The following is a 17500-nucleotide window of genomic DNA, read 5'->3' as shown; positions in this document are numbered from 1 at the left end:
ATATTTATCTTTATAAATTATATTATTTATATATATTTATTATTATATATTATTTTATATTATTATATATTATTATATATATATATATGTATATTATATATATCATATATATATATATATTTTATTATATATTATATCATATAGTATATATTATATTACATATATGTATATTATATTTAATATATTTATTTATATATAATCATAATATTTATATTATATATATATATGTTATTAAATATTTTTATATTTATTAATTTTTAAAATATATATTATTATATTTTTTTATTTATTATATTTTATATATATATATTATTTTATATATGTATAATATATATTATATTATAAAATATATTATTATTTATTATTCTTATTTCATAAATATATATATATATTTTATAAGATATTTATATATATTATATAGTTATAACATATTATTTATAAATATTGTATATATAAATATATTATATTATATTATATAATAATATTTAATATTTTATAATTAAATATATATTATTATATATATTATATATAATATATATATATTATATATTAAAATTTATATATATTATTATATAAATATATATTTTATATTACTATATATTATATATATATTATACTATATATATTATAATTATATATATATTAATATTATATATTTATGTATATTTTTATATAATAATATAATATATATATTATAATTTATATTATATTATATTATATATTATAAATATTATATAGATATATAAAAAATTTATATAGTATTATATTTATATATTATATATAATATTTTATATATGTATTATATATATTATATTTATAATATATATAAATATAATTATATATTATATTTAAATTATATTTATTTATATATTCTATATATATTATATATATATATATAGTTTTATATATTATATATATATTTTTATTAATATTATGTATTAATATTTTTTTATATGTTTTATTAAATATTTATATTATTATATATTATTGTTTTTTTAGTTATTTTATATTTATATTATATATATATAATATATTTATTATATTTATATATATATATTATTTATTATTATTTTTATAAATATATATTTATAAATTATATATATATTTTTATATATTATATATATATATATTTTATATATTATATATATTATATATATTTTATATATATTTTAATATATATTATTATATATATAATTTTATATTATTATTATTTATATATTATATTTTATATAAAAATTTATATATATATATATTATTTTATATATATTTTATATATATATTATATTATATTATATATTATAATATTTTATATATATATATATATATATATATTATATTATATAATATATATATATTATATATATAATGTTTATTATATTAAATATATTATATATATATTTATTATGTAATTATAAAAATTTATTATATAAAATATATTTATATTTATAATTATATATATATTATATATATAAAATTTATATGTATATATAGATTATTATATATATTATTTATATATTATATATATAATTATATTTATATATTATAAATAAGATATATTTATATATATTTAGATTATTATATATATAAATAAAATTATTTTAAATATATTATATATAATTAAATATAGATATATTTTTTTAAAATTTTTATATTATTTTTATATATATTTTATATATTATATATTATATTTTTATATATATAATTATATATATATATATTTCATTATTTAGATAATTATATATATAATTCATATATATTAATATATTATATTTATATATATATATAATTATATATAAAATATTATTTATATTATATTTATTTAATATATATAATGTATATATATATATATATATTTTATATACATATATTATATATATTATATATATTTTATATATATTTTTTATATATTATATTTTATATATATTATTTATATTTTATTATATATATTTTAATTATATATTTTTTATTTATTTATAATATAATTATATATATATTATTATATATGTTAGATATATATATTATATATATTATTTATATATATTATTTATTACTATATATAATATTTTATATAATATTTATATTATTTTATATATATTATTATATATATATATATTTTTTATGCCTTGTACAATCTTGCCTTGTGGCAAGAATACATGCCATGCACTTTGTAAAAAAACATTTTTTTTTTATTTATTGTTTTTAAACACATAGTTTGCTCTACAAGTTTTAATCCCCAAATAGCCAATTTATCAGAACTACCTATCCACTGTTTCCCCTTTTCTTTCATTTTTAAGAAAGTGTCTTTTGTATCATTTCATTGTCTAAAATATTTTTTTTTGACAATTAATAATAATAACATAAATTTACATTAAACAGTATTGATAGCAATGGTATTAATAAGAAAAACACACTTACCTGGGTTTGCACTGTTTTGAAAGACATGTGGTTGGTCTTTGTATTGCATAAAGTACTGGATGTGACCCATCTCATGGTGGGCAGTGATCAAGTCAGACATGGTCAATTGGGTGCACTGCTTGACCCTGTATTTGCAGAAATATTGATTATAGAATGTTAATGCTGAGTATATATATTTTGTATTTTTTATGCATGTTTGTATAGCCTGTACTATATTGTGCATGTTTTGTATATGTATATATGTTATGTATAAATGAATTTTATAAGAAAAATTCCATCAAATGACACTTTCAAAATTAAAAACAATTAACTTCAATGACACCTACAGACATATGAAAGTAATATCATTCCTCCACACCTGAAATTCTTTCCATCACAGAAATCCCAAGCAGATGGATGGCAGACAATATCTTGGCCCTTTGGCCTCTCCAGAACAGAATGTTTCCAAAACGAGTCAGGAACGCGACTCAGGCCTAGGGAGGCGAAGAAGTTGTCAGCCAACTGGAACATCTTCTGGGGCGTGTATCCCTGGAGAGGAGAGAAGGAACAAGGAAATTTTCTGATGTAGCTCTACTTGCTCCTCGAATATCAAAATCATATTACATTCACTTAATAGGGATAACAGATTATATTTTATAATATATATATTATATATATATATAATATATATATATAATATATACTCCTATGCAATATGGGTTTTGAATTAGACTGGGTTTGGGTTTTATTTCCATTTTAAACTGTAAAACGAAAGAAAGAAAATAATATTGTGTAATATAACCATAGTTTAAATATAAAAAGCTACAAAGCATAGTCAATATACATAGGCATAACTCATATTAATGTAAAACACAATGACTGATAGAGAAAAAATTTGGCAAAACGAGAATAAATCAGAATAATAGTGAAAATCTCTGGCTTATTTTTAAATGTTACCCTTATTCAAGGATCCCCTAGGCTTAATGCTGTAAATGTACATTTATATATCAACATTTTCATTTATTTCACATTTATACATATAAATATATAACTCAAATTCATATATCAGTTGATAACATTAATACATTTGCCCACATATTTTTTCTGCCCTAAAATCCTCATTAATTATCCTATATAACTTATTACACAACACTCATTCATCCCAACATAGTCTCAATACAAAATCCCATAAATCAGTGCTGTTCTCTTTCTCCCTCTCACCTGCTTCATCATCTCCTGAGTCATGTCCAGTGTCATTGCATTGGGAAAGGGTGAGACAAGGTCATAGATCTCCCATGACTGAGCCCAAACATTTCCCAGCAAGTGAGCAGGGAGAGGACCTCGTTCTGTTACCAGTCTTTTCCCGTACACCTAGGAAGAAGTTACAATTATCATGATTATGAAAGAGAATTATATCTGTAAATCTGTTTAAAAAATTCATAATTACGGAAGATTCAAATTAATGTTGCCAGTAATATCTTCAACATTTTCCATTACTTGAAAGTGGGATCAATGATGATAACTGAATTGCTTACAAGAATGAAATGACTAGATATTTAAAAAGCTAAGAAAAAACTGTTAAAATAATAATGACTGTTATGATCTCCCATGCTCCAAACAACTGAGTAGGGAGAGGAACCCTCCGTTCTGTACTTGTAGAGGGATAAAGAATACATAAATTAACATAATGAATAAATAGGTGAACAGCAGTTATGACAAATATGTCCTTTGTGTCTCCCCAACAGGACAGCTGGAAGAGGACTTTATTGTCTTTTTTTTCTCTCTGGAAGGGAAGATGATGAAAATTTGGCTAATTAAAACATAAATAAGTGTGTAATCAGCCAACCCAATAAAGGCCATTAAAGCAATGAATATCATGAATCTGCTTTTCCTGATGTTACTCTGTTTCTCTCCCATTATGCAAGTAGGAGAACATGATAATACAAATGGAAGGAAAAAGTATAAAAGTAGAGGGGGTGGGAATAGGCTAGGGATGAGGAAGGCAAAAATAAAGATGGAATGGGAAGAGAAAGAAGGTGAAAAAAGGGAGTGGGGGAGCAAGAGAGGGAGAAAGAGTTGGAGGGACAAAAGGAGAAGGGAGAAAAAGGAGGAGGGGCAAGAGGATGAAGGCAATGAGGAGAGGAGAAAGGGTGGAAGAAAGGGAGGGAGGGAAGAAAGAAAGGAAGAAATGGACAGATAAATGAAGAGAGAGAAGAGGAAATAAGGAAGTAAGAAGAAAGAAGGAGACAGGGGAAGTAAGAGAGAGGAAAGTAGTTATTGAGAATAGTAGTGGGAGGTGAGGGAGGGAGGGAGGGGGGGGAGGGAGGGAGGGAGGGAGGGAGGGAGGGGGGGAGGGAGGGAGGGAGGAGCGACGAGAGGGAGAGAAGGTAGAGGGGAGCGAGGGAGCGAGAGAGAGAGGAGAGGAGAGAGAGAGAGCGGGAGAGAGGGTAGCAGAGAGAGAGAGGAGAAGAGAGAGAGAGAGAGAGAGAGAGGAGAGAGAGAAAAGATGAGAGGAGAGAGAGAGAGAGGGCGAGAGGAGAGAGAGAGGAGAGAGAGAGAGAGCAGAGAGAGCAGAGAGAAGAAGAGAGAGAAAAGAGAGAGAGAGGGAGAAGAGAGAGAGAGGAGAGAGAGAGAGAGAGAGAGAGGAGAGAGAGAGAGAAGATAGAAAGAGATGAGGGAGAGAGAAGAAAAGAGAAGAGAAAGAAAGAGAGAGAGAGAGAAAGAAGAGAGAGAGATGAATAGATAAAGGAAAGAGAAAGAAGAGAAAGAAAGAGAGGATGGAGGAGAGAGAAAGAAGAGAGAGAGAGAGATAAGAAAGGAAAGATGAGAGAGGAGAGACGGATGACGAGAGAGTGAGAGAAGGAGAGACGAAGAGGATGGAGAGATGAAGAGAGAGAGATCATGAGAGAGAGGAGAGAGAGAGATGAGAGAGAGAGAGAGAAAGAGAAGAGGAAGAGAAAGAGAGAGAGAAAGATGTGAGACTTGAGAGAGAAGGAGAGTGAAAGAGAGAGAGAAAGAGGTAAGGGAGAGATATTAGAGGGATAAGAGAGAGAGAAAGAAAGAAAGAGAGAGAGAGAGAAAGGAGAAGAGAAAGAAAGAGTAGAGGGAGAGAGGAAAGAAAGAAAGAGGGAAGAGGAGAGAGGAAAGAAAGAAAGAGTGAGAGAAAGAAAGAAAGAGAGAGGAGAAAGAAAGAAAGAGGAGAGAGAAAGAAGAAAGAGAGAGAGAGAAGAAGAGAAAGAAGAGCAGATAGAGAGAGAGAGAGAAAGAAAGAGAGAGAGAGTGAGAGAGAAGATAGGAAGAGAGGGAGAGAGAAAGTGAGAAAGATAAGAGAGGGGAGACAAGATAAATGAAGAGAGAGAGAGGAAAAGAATGAAAAGAGAGGGAGAAAGAAAGAGAGAGAGAGAGGAAGAGAGAGAGAGAGAGGGTAGTGAGAGAGAGAGGAGAGAGAGAGAGAGGGAGGAGAGAGAGTAAGAGAGAGAGTCGAGGAAGAGAGGGCGGTGAGAGGTGAGAGAGAGAGAGGGAAGGAGAGAGTAGAGAGAGGGGAAGGAGAGAGAGAGAGGGAAGGAGCAGGAGAGAGAGGAAGGGTGAGAGAGAGGGAAGGAGAGAAGAGAGAGGGAAGGAGAGAGAGAGAGGGAAGGAGGGAGAGAGAAAGGGAAGGAGAGAGAGAGAGGGAAGGAGGGAGAGAGATAGAGTGGGAAGGGAGGATGAGAGGAGAGGGGGAGAGAGGGAAGGAGAGAGAGAAGAGAGAGAGAGAGAGAGAGGAGGGTGGAGAAGAGAGGGAAGGAGAAAAGAGAGAGAGAGGGGGAGAGAGGGAAGGAGAGAGAAGAGGGGGAAGGATGGATGAGAGAGAGAGGGAAAGGAGAGAGAAGGGAGAGAGGGAAGGACGAGAGAGGAGAGGCGGGAAGGAGAGAGAAGAGAGAGGGGAAGGAGAGGAGAGAGAGAGGGAAGGATGAGAGAGATGAGGAGAGGGAGAGAGAGAGAGAGAGAGGGAAGGAGGAGACGACGAGAGAGGGAAGGATGAGAGAGAGAGAGGGAAGGAGGAGAGAGAGGGAAGGAGGAGATTCTGAGAGAGAGAGAGGGAAGGAGGGATGGTGAGAGAGGGAAGGAGAGAGGGAGGTGAGGGGAAGGAGAGAGTGGAGAGAGGGAAAGGAGAGTGGGAGAATGCGAGGAGAGGGAAAGGAGAAGAGAGAGAGAGAGGAAGGAGTGAGAGAGTGAGGGAAGGAGAGAGAGAGAGAGGGAAGGAGAGGGAAGAGAGAGCATGAGAGAGAGAGAGATGTGAGAGAGAGAGAGAGAGAGAGAGGAAGAGGGTAGAGGGGAGAGTGAGTGAGAGAGAGAAGAGAGAGTGTGAGAGAGAGATGAGAGAGAAAAAAAAGATATTTGAGAGAGAGAAGGAGATGAGAGAGAGAGAGAGAGAAAGAGAGAGAGAGAAGGATGACGAGAGAGAGAAGGAAGGAGGAGACGAGCGTGAGATGATTGGAGGGAGATTGAGAGAGCTGAGAGGAGAGAGGATGGAGAGTGATGGAGATGAGATGTACGGAGAGAGAAGAGGAGAGAGAGAGAGAGAGAGAGGGGGGGAGTTGAGAGAAAGAAGGAGAACAGAGAGAGTGAGAGTGCGAAAAAAGTAAGTAAACACACTAAGAACACCCAGATATAGACTGGCAATGATGGAGTCGACACAAACCCACTGACAGACAGACATGCAAATCCCAAAGACCCCCCCCCCCACACGTCAAGCCGACCTCTCTCAGCCTCGCCCTGACGTAGGCGTGAAGCTGCTCGTAGAGAGGCTTCAGTTCGGTCCCATAGAGCTTCGGCGTCGGCTCGGAATCTGTCGCTTTCATAGACTCGCAAGTCCATGTCGACTTTGCTCTGAAATCCTGCAGAAAGAGATGCATTTTAGAAGGACATAGGTTTGTGAATACATTTGTTAGAACAGGATAAATGGTGGGAAATACAAAATGACTGTTGAAGAAATAAAGAAAGAAACTTCAATCATGGCATGCTCATAATCGTAATAAAGACACAAAAAAGGTGAATACACCCTGGGTTTTAAAAACATTTTGCTACATATCGCGATCATCACCTAAAACACATATAAAATAAGTAAAACACATGCCTAATAACAGAAATGAAACTACGTCCTGTAACATAAATATAACAATTTCCACCGACAACTACCATTGGTCACGGCAGCTTTGTTCAACAGAGGGACAAGGTCTTCGTAATTTTTCCTCATCTTTCTGCCTGTGTTCTCTCGCCAGGCAAGCCAGATGTGCGCCAGTTCTTCGCTGTTCTTGCTGTTCTTCATGATGTTCCTCACATCTAAGAACAGGACAATGATGATATTACCATGGAATATCATTTTATGCGTTTATCTTTTTTACAGAAAATGTTTTACTCCTTTACCTCCCTTCCCCCTCTCCCCTCCGGAAAAAGCTAGACAACAAAAAAAAAATAAATAAATAAAAAAAAGGAAAAACATAATATACAAATGCATGAATTCAAACATCCTCCTTCCTAAATCATGTTTTTTTTTCTTTTCTCTGTTCCACCCGACCTTCATTGAGTGTGAGGTCACATTTGTCGGGGTCGCTGAAGCTGCACACCGTAGCCGTGCTGTAGATCCGGGACATTTCAGAGACGATGTCGGCGTACTGGAAGTTGGGAAGTTATGTATGAACCTATTTGTTTAGTCTTTGAGCTGTAAATGTGGAGTAGCAGGAGACGGAGAGACGGGTAAAGGAAATGAAGAACAGGTATAAAAATAGAAGAAAATATATGAGGAGAATATGTAAACAACAGGTAGGGAAAGTGATGTGTATGAAAATAGAAAATGTATAATGATTAGAGAATATGAAAACAATAGAATACGATAACAATAATAGAATACGAAAACAATAATAAAATACGTAAAATCAATAACATCAATGGTACTGAACTGCATTAAAAAAATTAGAACGAAAATAAAAACTGAACCACAGCTGAAATCCCGAGTGCCCACCTGCCTGATGTCCCGCTCGGGCAGCGCGGCCGTCCCCAGCACAGACAGGACCTTGAGCTGCCTCTGGGCCTCCTCCTCAAGATGGCCCCGCACCTTCGCCCACTTCTTCGCCTTCTGCCACACCTCCTTCCGCACGCGCGCGTACTGTACCTGGCTCGAGATCTGAAATGTGACACAAACAGTGCGTGGAGGAAAAGCGAAGGAGCAAAGAGAGACAGAAGAAACGACAAAATGAACGACAAAAAATTAACTTTAACACCCCTTTTCCGCCACCCACTCGCCCCCCCTTCCCGTCCCCCAACCTCAACCCCCTCCCTCATTTTAAGGCGGTGCGTGAGAGGAGTCCTGAGCGCCCAGTTGCCCCAACGCTGCCCTTAACCATCCCTAAACCCGCCCCAATAAGCCACACTAACTTCCCTACCCCCCATCCCCCCTACCCCCGCCCCGCCCAAAAAACAACCCTTCCCTCTCAGACACCCCCCGTTTCCACCCCCCCCCCTTTGACCCATCCCTCTCCCCTCCCCCTGACCCCTAGCCCTTCAGCTACACCCATTCCCCCTCCCTTCCCTTCCCCCCTCCAACTCCTTACCCTCTAAATGCAGTCCCCCCCCCCCGCCCCTCATCTCCTCACCTTCCTTATCTTGTTATGGTGCGTGAGGTTGGTCTGGAACGCCCAGTTGGCCCTGACGAAGTGCACGCAGGCGAGGGCCAGGGCGCCGTTCTGCTGACGGAGGAAGGACTCGGCCATCGAGGACAGCTCCGCCCGGGACACCTCCAAGCGGCCAGGGCTGGCTGGGGAGGGGAGGGGATGGGGGGGAGTTGGGGAGAAGGGAGTGAGGGAGGTGGGGGGTGAAAGGAAGGGGAACGAGGGAATGAAAGGCAAAAGGTGTGAATGGAAAATGGGGTACGGGGTAGGCGAAAGGAAGGGAAGGAGGACGGAAAGGTAGGAGGACGGAGAGGTAGGAGGAACGAGAGAAGGAAGAGGAAGAGAATGAGATGATGATGGTGATAATAATAATGACAAAAAAGATGATATTGACAATAATGATGATGTAGATAATGATTTAGGATTCACTGGCAGGGTCTTGTTTATCGTGTTTTTTCCCCAATGTGTAAGACGGGTTGCGTAGAAAAAAGTAGAGAGGATTGTAAAGATAAATTGAATGCAGAAAAAACGATGTTATGGTACTTGTTTAGAAAACAGAGAGGAGATAGGTGAGAGACTACGTTTTTTGGGGTGTGCTTTTATTATTTATTGATCTTTTATTTATATCTTATATTATCTTTCTATTTTTTATATCTCTATATAGATAATACTTCCATATTTTATATATACTTCTTCTATATCTCTCTTTTATTATGTTTTTCTTTATTCATTTATTTTCTATATATTATCTTTAATATAATATCTATATATATATATATATTATTAGATTTTATTATCTTTTATTTATTTTCTTTAGTCTATTTCTTATGATTCTATATATATTAATATGATGATGATATATCTAGATCTTCGCGGATATATTATCTCTATTATGTATATTTATTTTGTATGTATATATATGATACAGCTGATATACATAGATAGACATATATTTATTTAATCTGATATATAGATATATCGTATATATCTATATATATCTCTCTATAGATACTATATATTTATTAGATATTATATATTATTTATATCTAGATAATCTATTATTTTACTATATTTATATTTATCTTTTCTATTCTATATATATAGTAATATAATATATATATATATTTATCTTTATACTATTATATATATATCTATTCTATTTATATTTTTTTATATATATATAAAGAGTTATCTGTTTTTATTTCTTCTTTCTATTTATCTATTTTCACTTTCTATTTATATTTATATTATTTTTATATTATCTATTTATCTATATATAGATTATATATCTATATATTCTATATGACTCTTATATATATATATATATATCTATCTATATATATTTTAGTATATATAGATCTAGTAGATATATTATATATATCTATTATATATATGCATATCATTATCCATTTTACTATCATCTATATGATATATATATTATATTATATAACTTTAGTCTATATTATATAGATTGATAATCTTAACTTTAATTTAGCTTATATATATATAGATATCTATATATATATATATAGATGAGGCTATATTATATCTTTTATCTTATATATTTATAATTTATATATATATATATATCTTTATTTAGTTATATACTATATATATATATCTAGTATATCTCTATATATATATAATTAATTATAATGATATCTACTATTATATATCTATATATATCTAGATATTCTTATATATATATATTATACTAATAAATATATTATATCTCTAGATTTTTATATATATCTATTATATATATTATGATATATCTTATCCTATCTATTATATTTAAATCTATATATTATATATATTTATAGTTATATATTTATATATTCTAGTTATATATTATATATATATATATAAGTTCTTATATATATATAATCTTATACTTTATATATCTATATATATATATATTTTTATATCTAAATATATATACATATCTCTCTATATATTTTCATAATATTGTTATTATAATATACTTATTATATCATATTTATAATCTATGCTTCTCTTTCATATCATATTACTATCTATTAATATCTATTACTACGTCTCTAATTACTATCTATAATATATCTTAATAATCTCTTACTCTCTATTAAATTCTTCATACTTAATTATCTACTATTACTTCATAAATAATATATCTTTCTCTACTTTCTTATTCATTTATTTAATTATAACTTTTCTATAGTCATATATTAATATACATTTATATATCTCATTATATTAATATAAATTTAATCTCTTCCTATATTACTATACACTTTCTATATTCATATATTCCTATACATTTCATTCTATATTCCTATCTTAATATAAATGGATATATTATATATATTACTATAAATTTATCTATTCATCTCTTCCTATCCCTTTACTATATTCTTCTTAATATCAATTTTATTTTCAATCGTAATATAACTTTATTCTATTCTATATTTCTTTACTATTTATGTATTATTTATATAAATATTATATATCTTTTTATATAGATATTATCTATATATAGTTTATATAATCTCTCTATATATATCTCTTCTTTACTATATATATCTAATATCAGATATATATATATATATATATATATCTAGTTTTTTATATATTTATTTTAATTTTCTTTCTTTCTCTTTATCTATTTCTCTATCTCTATATATATATATATATTATATACGTAATATATCTATATATATATTTTTCAATATTTATCTTTCGATATTTTTTATTTATTTATTTCTGTTATTGCTTGTATTTATATCTATAGAGATATATATTACAAATAGTTAAATATGAGATTATAATTAATTATATTTAATATTACTATTATTTGAGAGAGAGGAGGGGGAGGGGGAAAGGGGGAGAGGGGAGGGGGGGGGGGGAAGGAGAGAGAGAGGAGGAGAGGTTTGGGAAGAGAGAGGGAGAGGGGGAAAGGGGGAGGGGGGGAAAAGGGGAAAGGGGGGGAGAAAAGAGAGAAAGAGGGAGAGGGAGAGGGAGAGGGAGGAGGTGAGAGGGAGAGGGAGAGTAGGGAAAGGGAAAGGGAGAGGGAGAGGGAGAGGGGGAGGAGGAGAGGGGAGAAGAGGGAGAGAGAGAAAAGGTGGGGAGAGAGGAGATGAGAGAGAGAGAAGAGAGTGATGAGAGAGAGAGGAGAGTGGGTTTCGGGAGAGAGAGAAGAGGTGGGGAGAGGGAGAGGAGTGAGAGGGGAGAGAGAGTGAGAGAGAGTGGAGGAGGAGATGAGATGAGAGGGGGAGAGGGGGAGAGAGAGAGAGAGACGTGGAGAGAGTGTTTTAGTGGAGAGAGAGAGAGAGAGAGAGAGGGGATCAGTTGAGATGAGTGGAGAGAGAGAGAGGAGGGAGGGAGAGAGAGATGATGAAGAGTGATGAGAGAGAGAGATGATTTGAGAGAGAGAGAGAGGCAGTGAGGGAGAGAGAGAGAGAGAGATGAGAGAGAGAGGAGCTGTGAGAGAGAAAAGATGTGAGAGAGTGAGAGAGAGAGAGAGAGTTGAGAGTGAGGTGAAAGAGAGAGAGTGAGAGAGGTGAGAGAGTGAGAGAGTGAGTGAGTGGGAGAGAGAGTGAGAGAGAGAGAGAGAGGGATGGGGAGGGGAAGAGAGGGAGAAGGAGAGTGAGAGGGGTTGGGGTGTGTGGGGAGAGTGAGAGAGTGATGTGAGGAGAGGAGAGTGAGAGTGTGGAGGAGAGTGAGAGTGAGAGTGAGAGAGAGAGAGGAAAGAGAGAAAGATTTTGGTGGAAGAAGTTTTGGAGAAAGAGAGAAAGAGAGAGAGAGAGGGATGTGGGGAGAAAAAGGGGAAAAAGGAGATGAGAGGTTTGATGAGTTGAGAAAAGAAGAGGAGAGAGAGAGAGGAGAGAGAAAAGGAGGGGAGGGAAAGAGTCAAAGGAGAGGGGAAGAGAGAGGAAGTGAGAGGAAGAGTAGAGGAATGGAAGAGGGAGAGGGGGAGAGAGGGGAAAGGATGGAGGAAAGTGAAAAGGAAGAGAGAGGAAGAGAGAGGTAAGAGCGAGGAAGAGAGAGGAAGAGGAGGGAAGGGAGGTAGAGAGGGAAGAGAGAGGAAGAGAGAGGAAGAGAGGCAGATAGGAAGAGAGAGGAAGAGAAGGGGAAGAGAGGGGAGAGAGGGAGAGAGGCAGAGAGGAAGAGAAAGGGAGAGAGCAGAGAGGAAGAGAAAGGGAGAGAGGCAGAGAGGAAGAGAAAGGGAGAGAGGCAGAGAGGAAGAGAAAGGGAGAGAGGCAGAGAGGAAGAGAAAGGGAGAGAGGCAGAGAGGAAGAGAAAGGGAGAGAGTCAGGGGGAAAGGGGAAAGGTGAGAGGGGCGGAGGAAGAGAAAGGGAGAGGGCAGAGGGGAAAGAGAAAGGGAGAGAGGCGAGAGGAGGAAAGGGAGAGAGGCAGAGAGGAAGAGAAAGGGAGAGAGGCAGAAGAGGAAGAGAAAGGGAGAGAGGAGAGGCAGAGAGAAAAGGGAGAGAGGCAGAGGGAAGGAGAGAGGGAGAGGAGAGAAGGGAGAGAAGTGAGAGAGAGAGGGAGAGTGGAGAGAGAGGGAGAGGGAGAGGGAGAGGAGGGAGAGGGGGGAGGGAGATGGGAGGGAGGGAGAAGGGAGGGAGAGGGAGAGAGGGAGGGTGAGAGGGAGGGGAGTGAGGGGAGGGGAGAGGAGGGAAGGGAGGAGAGAGGGAGGGAGGAGAGAGGGAGGGAGAGAGAGAGGGAGGAGGAGAGAGGGAGGGAGGAGAGAGGGAGGGAGGAGAGAGGGAGGCAGGAGAAAGGGAGGGAGGAGAGAGGGAGGGAGGAGAGAGGGAGGGAGGAGAGAGGGTAGGGAGGGAGAGGAGGGGATGAGAGGGTAGGGAGGAGAGAGGGAGGGAGGCGAGAGGGAGGGAGGAGAGAGGGAGGGAGGAGAGAGGAGGGTGGAGAGAGGGAGGGAGAGAGGGGAGGGAGGAGAGAGGGAGGGAGGAGGTAGGGAATGGGAGTGGAGGGAGGGAGGAGAGAGGGAGGGAGGAGAGAGGAGGAGGAGAGAGGGTTGGGAGGAGGAGATGAGGAGGAGAGAGAGAGAGAGAGAGGAGATGAGGAGAGAGAGAGGGAGAGACGAGAGAAGGAGAGAGAAGAGTATAGGATAGAGAGATAGGATTTCAGAGTGAGAGAAGAGTGTTGAGATGAGACGAGAGGGAGTGAGGAGAGATGAGGAGAGAGGAGAGAGAGAGAGAGAGAGAGAGAGAATGAAGCATATATGAAGAAGTTTCTTGGAGAAATTTGAAGAATCCTGGGAACCTGAGAAATATTTTTTTTTCCTTTTTTTAAAGATTCACACAGTTATCCAACCTTACAATGATTATTTTACGTTTTAATTACCAACGGTGCAAAAAGCGTGATCTGTTCCTGTTTCCCATTGCAATTACAAGTGAAAATATTGTTAACTGTTTCCGAAGCAAAGTCCCTATTACCTACTGCAGATGATTCAGTGTTAGTAAATGGAATTTAGTCGTTTTGTCCATTATAAATACAACTTAAATGTTACCTCATCTTGTACCATATAGCTGTGTGAAACTGATATAACACGCTGTTTTTTCTGATCAATATGATTTCTTGTCCTACAATGTGTAAACAACAGAAAATGTGTAAATAAACTTATGAATATATAAATATAATTCACATATTTCTTACCAGATACTATCACCGTCATCAAAATCACAAATTTCAATAATTTGTCCATCTTGAACATCACCATAAACCTCTAATGCATATTTTTGGGCGTGGGGCAAATCACTGCTTCTCTTCTGTGTCGAACCGTAATGTTTGAACGACAACAAATGATTTGAACACTGATTCGGAAACTGAAGTCAAGGTTGTGTCGGAGTGTTTCGAACGGTTTCGAATTTTTCCTTAATTTATTTATTTTTTCTAATATGTTATTATTTATATTTTGTAGTTATTGGTATTTGCACTGAACAATAAGTCGAATAAATTCATTCTGAAGATAATAATCATATTCATATAACTGGAAAGATAGTAGAATATGGAGATTTCGATATATGTGGGCCTTTTATCATAAAAAAAAGAAAACTGAAGGATTTTAAAAATGTCAAAAACATGACTCTCACAGTTGCATCAGTATTGCTGATAAAAGTAACACATTGTTAAGATAAACCAAAAATTAACGCACTTTGCATTTTCTATTAAACTTTTATTTTATTATAAAAAATCATCATCATCTTATTCATCATCATCATTCTCCTCCCCCTCCCCCTCATCATCATCTCATTTACATCTTTATTTTCATCATCATCATCATCATCATCTTCATTTCAATCATATCTCACATCTTCATCATCGATATCATCATATCATCCACTGTTCTCCTCCTACCTCTCTCTATTCATATATATCATCATCATCATCATCATCATCCTCATCATCATCATCATCATCATCATCATCATCATCATCACCATGGTTTTGCAGATGGCCAAAATGGAGAGCATCCACGCTACGCTCGTCCGCTGTCAACTGAACTGGGCTCATCATGTTACTCGCATGTTCTCTACACTTGTCGAGAACACTGAGGAAAATTAAGGACAGAGGACGCTTGCTCAAAAGACTGCTCTGTAGTGCGTTGTAATCCAGTGATAATTATTAGTAGCAGCATTATATTATTATCATTTTCATTATCATCATCATTATTGCTATCATTATTATTTTCTCCGTTATCAATTTCATTGTTATCATTGGTATTATTATATTATTATTATTTATTATTATTATTATTATTATTATTATTATTATTATTATTATTATAGTCATTATTAACTGCGTCATGGTAATCTTTATTCAACTTTGCTACATGTATTCACTCTTACTTTCGATTCGCTTTATTTCTGTTCTTGTTCTCTAGCCTCCCAGACACACAGATAGAGAAGGACTGAGAGAGAGAGAGAGAGAGAGAGAGAGAGAGAAAGGGAGAGTGAGAGCGAAAGAGAAGAGAGAGAGAGAGATGTGAGATGAGAGAGAGGAGTGAGGAAGAGAAGAGAGATGAGAGAGAGAGAGAAGGGAGAGTGATGAGCGAAAGAGAGAGAGAGAGAGAGAGAGAGAGAGAGAGAGAGAGCGAGCGAGAAGAGAAGAGACGATGAGAGAGAGTGAGAGATGAGAGAAGACAGTGAGGAGAGAGAGAGAGAGAGAGGGAGAGAAAGAAAGAGGAGAGAGGAGAGGTGAGAGGGTGAGAGAGAGAGAGACAGAAGAAACAGAGAAGAGAGAGAGAGAGGAGAGGAGAGAGAGAGAGGAGCGTGAGCGAGAGAGACAGAGAGAGACAGACAGAGACGAGAGAGTGAGAGAAAGAGAGAGGGTGTGGGAGAGAAGAGAAAGAGACAGGAAAGAGAGAGAGAGAGAGAGAGAGGAGAGAGAGAGAGAGAGAGAGCAGAGAGAGAATGAGTAGAGGAAGAGAGGAGAGAGAGAGATGAGGATGAGAAGAGAGAGAGGACGGAGAGAGAGAGAAGAGAGATATAGTAGAGGACATCGACGAGAGAGAGAGAGAATGAGTAGAGGAAGAGAGAGGAGAGAGTGAGAGAGGAGAGAGAGAGAGAGGAGGAGAGAGAGAGAGAGAGAGAGAGAGAGTGAGTAGAGGACAGAGAGAGAGAGAGAGAGAGACAGAGAGAGAGAGAGAGGAGGAGAGAGCGAGTGATGGATGATTGAGTAGAGAGAGAGAGAGAGGAGTTGAGGACAGAGAGAGAGAGGAGAGAGTGAGGAGAGAGAGAGACTGGGAGAAGAGAAGGTTGAGAAATGAGAGAAGGAGAGAGGAGAGAGATGAGAGAGGAAAGAGAGAGAGAGAGAGAGAGAGAGAGAGAAGAGATAGAGATAGAGAGATAGAAGAGACTGAGAGATAGAAAGAGATGAGAGAAGAGAAGAGAGATGAGATGAGAGAGAGACTGGGAGAGGAGAAAGTGTAAAATAGATAGGAGAGTAAAGGATAGAGATGAGAGAAGAGCAGAGATAGAGATGATAGAAGATAGAAAGTTACAGACTAGATAGAGATAGATAGATAGAGAGAGCGAGAGAAAGATAAAGAGATAGAGATAGAGATAAAGAAGAGTAGAGAAGAGAGAGGATAGAGATGAAGATAGAGATACGAGTAGATTGATAGATAGATAGATAGATAAGAGAGAGAAGGAGAGTGAGAGAGGAGGAGGGAGACAGACTTAGGAGAAAGAGAAGAACTGAGAACTAGAGATGGGGGGGGGGGGGGGAAGGAGAGTAATAATCGAAGAGAGAAAAGAGGATAGGGAATGATATATGAGAAAGGGCAGAGTAAGAGAGAAAAGGAGAGAAGCAGGCGAAAGAAAGATAAAGAGAATCAGGAGAGACAGAAGCTGGTTGGGGAAGGAGAGGGTCAGACTGATATTTATGGCTGCTATAAATACTTTTGAAAACGAAGGAGGTGCGAAACGTTTACATGCATTTTGATGTATTTGCCGTTGTAT

At 35.6% G+C, this 17500-nt stretch overlaps 1 protein-coding gene across 1 annotated transcript in view; it reads right to left on the bottom strand.

The window, feature by feature from the left end:
• The window catches only part of LOC125035831 (angiotensin-converting enzyme-like), a 25430-nt gene extending 10600 nt beyond the window's left edge, over positions 1 to 14830 (bottom strand). Inside the window, 10 exon segments of the mRNA XM_047628088.1 lie at positions 2416 to 2540; positions 2774 to 2943; positions 3616 to 3765; positions 7134 to 7190; positions 7192 to 7271; positions 7573 to 7716; positions 7952 to 8048; positions 8396 to 8557; positions 9027 to 9187; positions 14694 to 14830. Coding sequence (XP_047484044.1) covers positions 2416 to 2540; positions 2774 to 2943; positions 3616 to 3765; positions 7134 to 7190; positions 7192 to 7271; positions 7573 to 7716; positions 7952 to 8048; positions 8396 to 8557; positions 9027 to 9187; positions 14694 to 14757 — 1210 coding nt within the window. The 5' untranslated portion in view covers positions 14758 to 14830.
• Positions 14831 to 17500: the final 2670 nt, after the last annotated feature.

This window comes from Penaeus chinensis, chromosome 2 (assembly GCF_019202785.1).
Source record: "Penaeus chinensis breed Huanghai No. 1 chromosome 2, ASM1920278v2, whole genome shotgun sequence".
Classification (NCBI taxonomy): Eukaryota; Metazoa; Arthropoda; class Malacostraca; order Decapoda; family Penaeidae; genus Penaeus; species Penaeus chinensis.
This window is presented reverse-complemented; position numbering and strand designations above follow the sequence as displayed.